Raw genomic sequence first — 9,965 nt, 5'->3', positions numbered from 1 at the left:
ATTCACTGACCTCTGGAGACACAGTGCGGGAATTATGGTGAGCTGTCCCCACCACACTGTGTTGAAACACTTACATGTTAAGCAGCAGGGGAGTACAGCAACGAAGTCCCTGGGGAATACCAAACATAGGCCAAGGTGTGACACCCCATCAGACTTGACTGGAACCCACTCATAAAGGTCAACAACAGACCTGGTACTATTTATAGTTTGGGTTGTGTCTTTGTTTTTGTGTGTGTACTTTCTTGTTCTTATAATTGTAACCACATATCCATGTAGATAAGATAGGCAGGATAAACAATCTGGAGGAGAAAACAATGGGACTGATGGTGTAGGGGAATTGGGACATGGGAGAGGGGGAAATGAGGGAAAAAGGAGGTGCCCATAAACCCAGAGACAATGGAACAACATATGATCTAAAATCGATGGCAAGGAGGGCATAGAATGCCTGGTGGTTTGAGGAAGGGCAATATAACTGAGACCAATTACTGAAACCCAAATGAAGGCCAAATAAAAATGAAGGCAAGTAAAAGGTAAGAGAGGAAAGAACTAGGAGCAAAGGACATTTACAGTGGTCTAAATACAGATATGCACATATGTAAATATACTTATATATAATGATAGGGAAATAGATCTATGTACATATATTTATGTGTTAAGTATTAAGGCGGTAGACAGACAGTGAGCCTCTACTCAAGTACTCCCTCAACGCAAGAATACTTGTTCTAGTAACCCAGCATTTTGTGATGTTCACCTTCCCCGCACAATTGCTTAAGACAAAATGGGTGCATAAGCAAATGTGGTGAAGAAAGATAATGGTACCCGACTATCCAAAGATTTAGTGTCTGGGTCTTAAAGGCTTGAAGTAAACAAGTGGCCATTTAGCTGAGAAGCAACAAAGACCACATGGTAGGAGCACACCAGCCTGTGTGATCATGAGGTATCGATGTGATCAGGTATCGGGCATCAAAGACCCAAAACAAAAACAAAAATCAATGTAAGGGAGAAGGTAGAGTGGAGACCCAATCCTATTTGTAGACAACTGGACATCCCCTTCAAGAAGGGTCACACAAAAAATGGGTGAACGGAGACAGTGGTTAGTGCAAGACAAAAATAAATAAATAATTTATAAATCATCAAGGTTTTATGAAGGAGAAAAGGAAGGAAGGGGGAAAAGTGAACTCTAGTAGAAAGAAAATGTTTTGAAAATGATGATGTCAACATATGTACAAAGGTACTTGACACAAGGATCTTTGTCTGGATAATCATAAAAACTTCTAAGCACCCACAATAAAATGATTTTTTTTTTAAAAGGTGTTTTTGTCTTTTCACAAAGCAAGTAAACTGCATACATGAAACCTAACTTTCAGGGGAAAAAAAAGGAGCTGATGCCAACGGCTTAAGTGGAGAGAAAATGTTTTGAGAATGATAAGGGCAACGAATGTACAAAAGTACTTTACACAATTGATGAATGTACAGATTGTGATAAGAGATTTTATAAGCCCCCAATAAAATGATTAAAAAAAACTAACTTTCACTGATGCCAATACTCCAGCTAATTTATGATCTCAGTAAACCTTTAATCACATTTTAATACTGTGTATTATTAGACTGGTATCTCAATTAAGATCAAGATTTAGGATAAAAAACTTTTCACACATCTATGTAACCTACTGCTGTCAAGTTCACTTTTGACTCATAACAATCTTTCAGAACCAAGCAAAATTGTCCTGAAAGATTTTCAAGGCTGTAAATCCTTATACTTTCTCCTATGGAGCAGGATGGCAAGTTCAAACTTTTGAACTGTAAGAGTCAATCACTTTAGACATACAAAAAAATATTGCTGAATAATTTTAGTGGTTTACCTACTTTCATTTCAAAAGTAAAATATTCATGTAGATACTAATATAACAAAGTTCATCGGTAGTCTCTGCAATTAATAAGAATGTCATTTCTAATGACATTGTATATACATAGTCTATTTTATGTGACCCGTGAGTCTCCCTATTTTGACTAATGAACACATTCACTCCAAGAATAAAACTTATGACTCCTAGAAAACAAACCAAGCTATTATTATTATATTCAAAAATCAATCTACTAGTAGTTCTACAGGATTTATGGAGAATTCCTTTTAATATTACTTGTTATTAATACACTTTTTCTACAAGATTTTTATTTATTCAAAAACAACCGTAAGGACTTACTGCCATCTGCTCAACTGTCAACCATTGTTCTTCTCCAGGATTACCATGACGATGAGTATAATATGATACAGTAGATATCACTTTATTAAGTTCATTCAGTGCATTCATCTTTCCATTAAAAGATGAAATTTTCAATAATCTGTAAGATAAATCTGAAGTAAATATGATTCTATGAATCCACATCAATAATTACTTAAACCCCATCCCCAGTCAGTCCTGGGTATTTGGGACCTGACCCACTGGGAGTCCCACTGGAACATGGGGGTACAGTGAATGGTATGACACTTTGCTGGGGATGCCTACCAAGTAGGGTATGCTGGGCCCCTCTAGTCTTTCTTGTATGGGCTCCAATAAATTTCTTCAGTTTTGCTTAAATAATAATAATTACTTAAATAAATTAAATATCTTACCTAAGTATCATTCTCAACCTAAAAATTTCTAAATTTTTTATAGTTTCTTCTTGTCCTGGAATCCTTGAAGCTAAATTCTTCAAAGATGTAATAATCATTGAAAGGGCATCATTTTTTGCTTCATTCTTTGCTTCCTTTTTAAATTCTTCATCAGTGAGATTTTCTAGAAATTGTGGGACTACTTCTATTACTGGAATGAAATATTTTTGCACAGTGTGTTGGCTGAGAAACTCGTAACATTGTCCAAATGGTCTGAATTAAAAAGACAAGAAGAACATTTCTGTAATATTCAATTTCTTAAGACTAAATAAATATGACCATCTACTCAACTGGTATTAGTTTGCAAGAAGAAATGAATAGAATTACAACTTATAGACCAATACATGAGCATTTTCTATAATATACTGAATAATCATTTTAAAATAGAACTTACTTGAGAAGGGCCGCAATTATCTGAACAGTTAATGCAGATCGATTAATAAAGCGATCATGCAATATCTGGAACCCATTTAACAGGCCAAATTTATTGATGAGATCCACTAACCAACCCTGTAATACATTTAAGAAAAAAATGTTACTATCTGAAATAAATTCATATTATATATTCATATAATAAAACATTTATAAAACTTTTAGCTTTTTGTATTACTGTGTTCTCTGTAACCCTTAGCAGAAAGCAGTAAGAGTAGATAAAGTGGCTCACAGAAGAAAGCCTAAAATCGATTCATATTTCACTATCGCCAATGAACAAGAAGTAAGCAAAACCACCATGTACCTAAAATTAGATTTACATGTAAGAATGAAAATAAAACATTATATATTTTTTTAAATCCTAAAAATAAAATTAATTTTTTTCTGTTGTAAAGTTGAATTTTAAAGGAAAACAAAAATGGGAATGGAGTTTGTTTTATACTGTTTAAACAGAAAAAAACAAAACACTTCAAATAGAAAACATTCAAACCAAAACATTCATTGCAATTGAAACAATGTTAACCCTATTCGCCCCACCCCAGGACTCCTACAAATATTCTTAGGAGATATTAAAAGCTGATAAAAAACGCTTGTTTTAAAAACTTAGTGGTGAAACTTGTGTTAAAGGCATCAAAAGCAATTTAATCTATAAAATCAGTCACCTTATTTCTGCAAAATTCAGTGTGTGCTTTCATAAATTATTCATTTGAAAAGACATTAGTCTTTATATAGACCAATAAAGACTATATAATGAAACTTTATTATATATTACATATATATTTATATAGTATAAAGCATAAAGAATGAAGCCTGTATGAGATGAAACAATGGAAAATTTTTAATTCTTTGACAGTTTTGTAAAACAAAACTGTATCTGAGGGTTTTACCAGGTTTGGTTTTGGCATTCAGTATTATTAAGAGGTGAATTTTTGAGGAGCTACATATTTTTCCATAAACTTTCTGATGCGTTCATATTTATTAGATTCTTTTTATTTCTCCCTGGAAAGCTAGTGGCATATTGGTTATGAGGTGAGCTGGTCTGTTAACTGCCAAGGTTAACAGTTAAAAAGTCTAAAGGAAAAAATGGGGCTTTCTACTACAAAGTTACAGTCTTGGAGACCTTTACTGGATAGTTCTCCCCTGTCCCAAATAGTTGCTATTAGTTGACATCAATTTGATGGCATTAAGTTTACTTTTCCCATTTCTGGATCAAAATAATCTGTTATGCTTCATAAATTTATGCTCATGTACTTAATATGCTACTAACATTTAAAGAAATTAAATCTTACTCAAAATCTCTCCCCCACCTTCAAAATTCCCTGCCATCAAGTTGATTCTGATTGACAGTTACCCTATAAGACAAAGCCCAACTACCCCTGTGGGTTTCCAAGACTGTAAATCTTTAGGAGAGCAGAAACTCAGTTATCCCATGAAGGTCAGGGAGGCAATTCAAGTTTTGTCCATGTTAAAGCTTGGTTCAGGTCTTTGTATCTCCTAGTGAGTTTTTAATATTTCAGTGTATGTCTACACTGCATTTATTTATCTGTTGATAGGCAATTAGATTGTTTCTTATCTTTGATAAATATTTTCCAATGAGCTCCTGTTTGTGTATTTTGAGGCATAAAACCTTAGCTAGTTCAAGCTGCAGCATCTCTTGAAACTGCAGTAAGACAAAAACCGTTTATGAAAATGAGTAAATAATAGTCTGATGTGAAGAGTTTTGCTGTGTGTTTAAAAAACTACTAGTTCTTTCAGTAAGGACTTGATTGTTTTTGAGGTTCCTGAAGAGTAAACTTCCCTTCATGGTTGAAGTTTGGAAGCTTATAATTAACTCATTCAGATCTGGTAATGTTTTCTAAGTTTAAGTCATTGGTTCTGCTGAACTGCAGGGATTAAAAAATTTTTTCTAAATTTAATATTTTAAATTTAATAAAAATTGTTTTACTAAACAACTTCCACAGAGTCAATTCGGACTCAGAATCTTATTTAGGATTTTAAATTGTAATCCTTCACAGAAACAGACAGCTATGGATTAACACTGCAATTAGTGCCCCTGCCTAATCCAGTAAGATTCTTTCAAATGTGGAATGTTAGGACTATATACCATATACACTCGAATATAAGCCTACCCAAGTATAAGCTGAGGTACCTATTACTACTTGGGAAGTCAGAATAAATGATTGACTCAAGTATAAGTCTAGGGTGAAAAATGCAGAAGTTATTGGTGAGTTTCAATAGTCAAACAAATGAAAATAAAATTACTAAAAATTGAGACATCAGTGGGGTAATGTACTTAAATATTTATTTTAAATAAAAAACAAATAAAAGGACAAGTCAGTTAACATTAGTAAACCAGCACAGTAAGTGGAAAATAGGTTCAACAAACACAGTAAGGTATCAACAATGATTCCTTAAGAGTACTATTCCAAGCTCAGTCAGCAACCAAACTAACATGTAAAGAGCTAAAATCCTTCAAAACTGATTCCTCATCATTATCCGTATCCCAATGCAGAGCTTCAGCTGGTGTGAGGTCATCATAGACGCTGTCCTCACTGTGATCACTGTCATCACCATCACTGCTGTCATTTTCATACACAGCGCACTCTTCAATGTCATCCAAAGCATTACTAATATTATCCATGTATAAGCCGAATCCGTTTTTCAGCACACTTTTTGTGCTGAAAAACTCAGTTTATACACGAGTATATATGGTAATTGTTTTTTACTGATGACTGTGCCTACTCTTTTTTGCAGGTTCCACAATAGACCACCTTAGAGCTATTTTGTTTGGACCAAGCAAAACTTGGACTCACTATTTTTTGGTCCTTCTGCCTCCCAAGTCCTGTATCTAACAGAGGTTGGTGTTTCATTTTCAAAATTATAAATTCAGCAGTAAACAATAATGTAAAGAACATGAATAAGATTTAATGAACTCATAAAATAGTTAAGAATTTCTCAGCAGTGGTGATAGGAGAAATTAAAGTTGCTAATGTTTCTGGGATGGCTCTTAATATACTCTGCTCCTTATTTCCAGGTAGTTTATGCCTTGTTAATACCTGCTGGTGCACAACTGACTGACGATTCTTCTGACTTTGAATTTCACTTTTTGAAAAGTGGTGGCTTACCCATTGTACTGAGTATGCTGACAAGAAATAACTTTCTACCAAGTACAGATATGGAAACACGAAGGAGTTCCTACAACTAAGGTACAAGTGGTTAAAGTGTCTGAATCTGTGAACCACTCTAGGTAAAAGAGGTAGAAGTCTAATACTATAAAGATTTTAAACTTGGAAACACTGTGGGCACTTCTAGTCTATGCTACATGGTAACTATAAGTATCAAACAGTGAAAACTGTTTTGAGGTTTTGTAATTACAATTAATTTCTAGGAAAAAACAAGAATAAACAATATAATCATGAAGACTGAAAACAGATCGAATGCACTGAGCTACAACTGAGTAAAGGAAAAATGCTTTGGTTTTAATGTTTCAAGAGCAATTTGATGATCAGAGTTTAGTTAAACCCTTTATTTTTTTTAACTCTACCTGAATCACAAGGCAAATGTGTTTTACACATTTTAAAAAAGCAAACCTAAAACAGAACATCAATTGATGCAGGCTGCATCCCTTTAAAGCAGTGGTTCTTCAACCTTCCTAATGACATTACCCTTTCTAATACTGTTCCTCCCATTGTGACCCCCAACTATAAAATTATTTCTGTTGCTACTTCATAACCGTCAATTTTGCTACGGTTAGTAATTGTAAATATCTGATATGCAGGATTTATTTTCATTGTTACAAATTAAACATAATTAAGCATAGCGATTAATCACAAAAACAGTATGTAATGATATATTGTGAAGTATTTATTTATAAAGACATGTAAATGAAATTTTGTCTTGAAGTAATGGTGTAGCATGGGTAACAGTCTTCACACTGTGTACTCATGTGTGTATATATATGCATGGAGGCGTATCTGGAAGTGGGCGGACCCGCCTGGTGACAGATAAAGGAGCAATGTCTTGGTTTCCAAGACCATCAGAAATATGTGCTTTCTGGTGGTCTTAGGTGACCCATGTGAAAAGGTCGTTCAACCCCCAAAGAGATCGCGACGCACAGGCTGAGAAACGCTGTTTTAAAGTAATATACAACGATGTTTTATACCATGTTAATAGAGTTTAACATAATTCAATTTTTTTTTCAAAGAAATATACTTTTTTTAAAATATAAAAAATATAAGCAACACACTTTTGGTGATCGAGGATCCCAGGAATGAGCAAAGGGTTCATCTTCAGTCAGTTGAACATTTGTGGAAATAGATTCACAAGGACGTGTACCATTGTAAATATGAAATTTGCAATGTGGATTTAAGGCCAGGGCGAGAAGTTCTAGGAGTGGAAACCAGTCTTGGGATAATTTGGCTACACAAAGCTCCACCAGACGATGCGTATTGTTAATAATACACCTCTGTGCATGAGGAAAAAAATGTTCGTTAAAATAAAATATTAAATTGTCAAAAAACACATATTATGACTAAACATTATACATCAACGAGAAAAAAGTATTTATTTACTTTGTAATTTTACTTAATTATTTTCAAAGCTATTTAAGAATGGTTATGTGAGTAAGTTGCATACGTGTTTCTGTTCTGTGTTCACAAAAACAAATATTATTAACACAATTTTCTATTTGGAAAGTATTATTGGGGAATACTTCCAAAATTAAATTATTTGGTGCAATGTCTCCCCAATTAGATATTTATTTACAACCCAAAACTTAACTCAAAAGTTAGAAATAATTTTCCAAGTACCTGTACACCTAAAAGTTGGATGCATTAGAAAGCATTCGCATTGCCAAGGTTATTGGTGGGAAATGTTAAAATTATACTTTAAAGTAATATAGTAACACTCTAGTATGGTAATATTATAGTAATATTTCCTTTGTACCTTTTGACAAATCAGGCTTCAATGACAATCTCAAGATTCTAGTGACATGCTCATTTTTTCTCACTTTTTGAGAACTCTGAAACATGGTAGTATTCAAAACTAAAAGAAATTTGTAAGAGGATTTTTTCCCTTAGGCTCTAGGCTATAAAAGACATTTTGAGTTGCTGAGGTTTGTATGGTATCACGATACTAGTTTGAATTCATATCACAAACTTTTCTGAATAGTAATTTTGGTCTTAAATTTCCAAAGGAAATTTTCCTTTCCCCCTGCAGCAAGTGCTAGCATTAAAATTTTCAGAGTTTTTTCTCTGTTATTTCTATATAGTGAGTTTATTTGTCATTTAATTTAGAAACAACATGATAGTCCTAGTATTTCCTTCATCTGGGATATTTTTCTTCTGTAATGGTACATGAAATGGTGGTACCTTACAGAAGCTACCATACATTTGGTGAAGAAAAACAAAAGTTATCATCCAGTCTTTTTCAACTCAGTGAATCTGTATAGTTTCAAAGGTTGTGAATTTTAATAGGAGTCAAATAATATTTAGTGTTGCTAGTGAGTATATAGTACCTAATTTGCAGCTTAAAAGCTAACCTAAAAGAAGGGTTTCTTATATTAAGATCAAAATTTTAGGTAACAGGTTTTATTACTCAAATACTACATGCATTCTATGAGCATGCTACTCTCAGTTGTGTCTACCATTTATTTTAAAATATTTTTTTCTAAATCTGTGATGGTTAAGAAATAAACATGAACAGCAGCTTTGACATACTAATCAATGTAAAATTTTGAAAAATCAAACACAAATATCACTGTGTAGTAATCTCCCAAATTAACTATAAAACTCACATGAATTTCAAACTTCCAGTCACTCACTGCTTCATCCATTAGGATTTTAGTGAAAGATACTGTTAATCCATCTCGAAAAAAACGCTGACATGCTTCACTTTTAATATCAAGACCTGAATTAAAAATGGGAAAACAAGAAATTAAGACTAGTAGAATGAAAGCATTTCTTAAGTCAATACATAATACTAGTATTCTGTGTTCAGTAATGTTCTGTCTCATAAAAACTACATGATTATGAGTTTGAAATATAAGAGCTTACTTATACCCAAACCATGTAGGAATTAGGCTTTAAAAAAAAATATTATCAACAAATTACTTTTAGAAACACTAAAGTCTGTAAAATCTTATTTAGTCTAGTTACATAATGAAATTAACTGAAACTGCTTCAAAAAGTGACACTGGTCTTTAAACAAGGATGGTTAGTGACAGGAAATCAATATACTCTTTGATAGTACAGTTCTAACATTGAAAAAATGATAATTTACAATGTCACTCAGAGTATCAGACATGTTTAATAGCTAAGAATATGAATTGGGAGTCAAAAATGTTTCAATTGCATCTGAGTTATAAAAAAGTAATAATGTTCTTATGAGCACAGAATTGTAGCCTATAATCTTTTTGCAATTGAATAAAATCAATTTACCCTATAAAACTTATTTATACTCAAGTATAAACCAATCTGAATTGCAGCTGAGGCACCTAATTTTATCACAAAAACTGCATTAAAAATGTGCTGAACAGGTAAGAGAGACCAGACTTCAACCTGGTGTGACAAGATGTGAATGCAACATACTGGAATGAAGCAGGAAACCAGAAGTCTGAGGGCCCGGCCCCAACACCAAGTCTGTGGACAGCTCCCACACTCGCCAGAAGAATTTACTTCAGAAGACAGCTCAGGGAGAGGGGGCAGGTCTGATCAGAGCGCACAGGAGCAAATAAAGGGGGAGGCGAGAGAGTGGAGCACACCCTGGCCCACCAAGCCTTGAGGATGATATCCCTAGTCAGAGGAGCTAATAATGCAGAAAGGGCCATATTACAAGACATGACATCCCTCGCTGACCCTTAGCCCTATAGGGTGAAACACTG

At 33.7% G+C, this 9,965-nt stretch overlaps 1 protein-coding gene across 2 annotated transcripts in view; it reads right to left on the bottom strand.

The window, feature by feature from the left end:
* The window catches only part of LOC142435576 (ubiquitin carboxyl-terminal hydrolase 9X-like), a 188,143-nt gene that overhangs the window by 128,316 nt on the left and 49,862 nt on the right, over positions 1-9,965 (bottom strand). For both annotated transcript variants that reach the window (XM_075539809.1, XM_075539810.1), the window contains exons 5-9: positions 8,880-8,992; positions 7,332-7,550; positions 3,048-3,163; positions 2,615-2,866; positions 2,205-2,343 (exon numbers count right to left, since the gene is read on the bottom strand). In XM_075539809.1, the coding sequence (XP_075395924.1) occupies positions 2,205-2,343; positions 2,615-2,866; positions 3,048-3,163; positions 7,332-7,550; positions 8,880-8,992 (839 nt within the window). The remainder of the gene's footprint in view (positions 1-2,204; positions 2,344-2,614; positions 2,867-3,047; positions 3,164-7,331; positions 7,551-8,879; positions 8,993-9,965) is intronic.

The sequence above is a fragment of the Tenrec ecaudatus genome, chromosome Y (genome assembly GCF_050624435.1).
Source record: "Tenrec ecaudatus isolate mTenEca1 chromosome Y, mTenEca1.hap1, whole genome shotgun sequence".
NCBI lineage: Eukaryota > Metazoa > Chordata > Mammalia > Afrosoricida > Tenrecidae > Tenrec > Tenrec ecaudatus.
The sequence above is the reverse complement of the archived record's forward strand: the minus strand, read 5'-3'. Positions and strand labels throughout refer to the sequence as shown.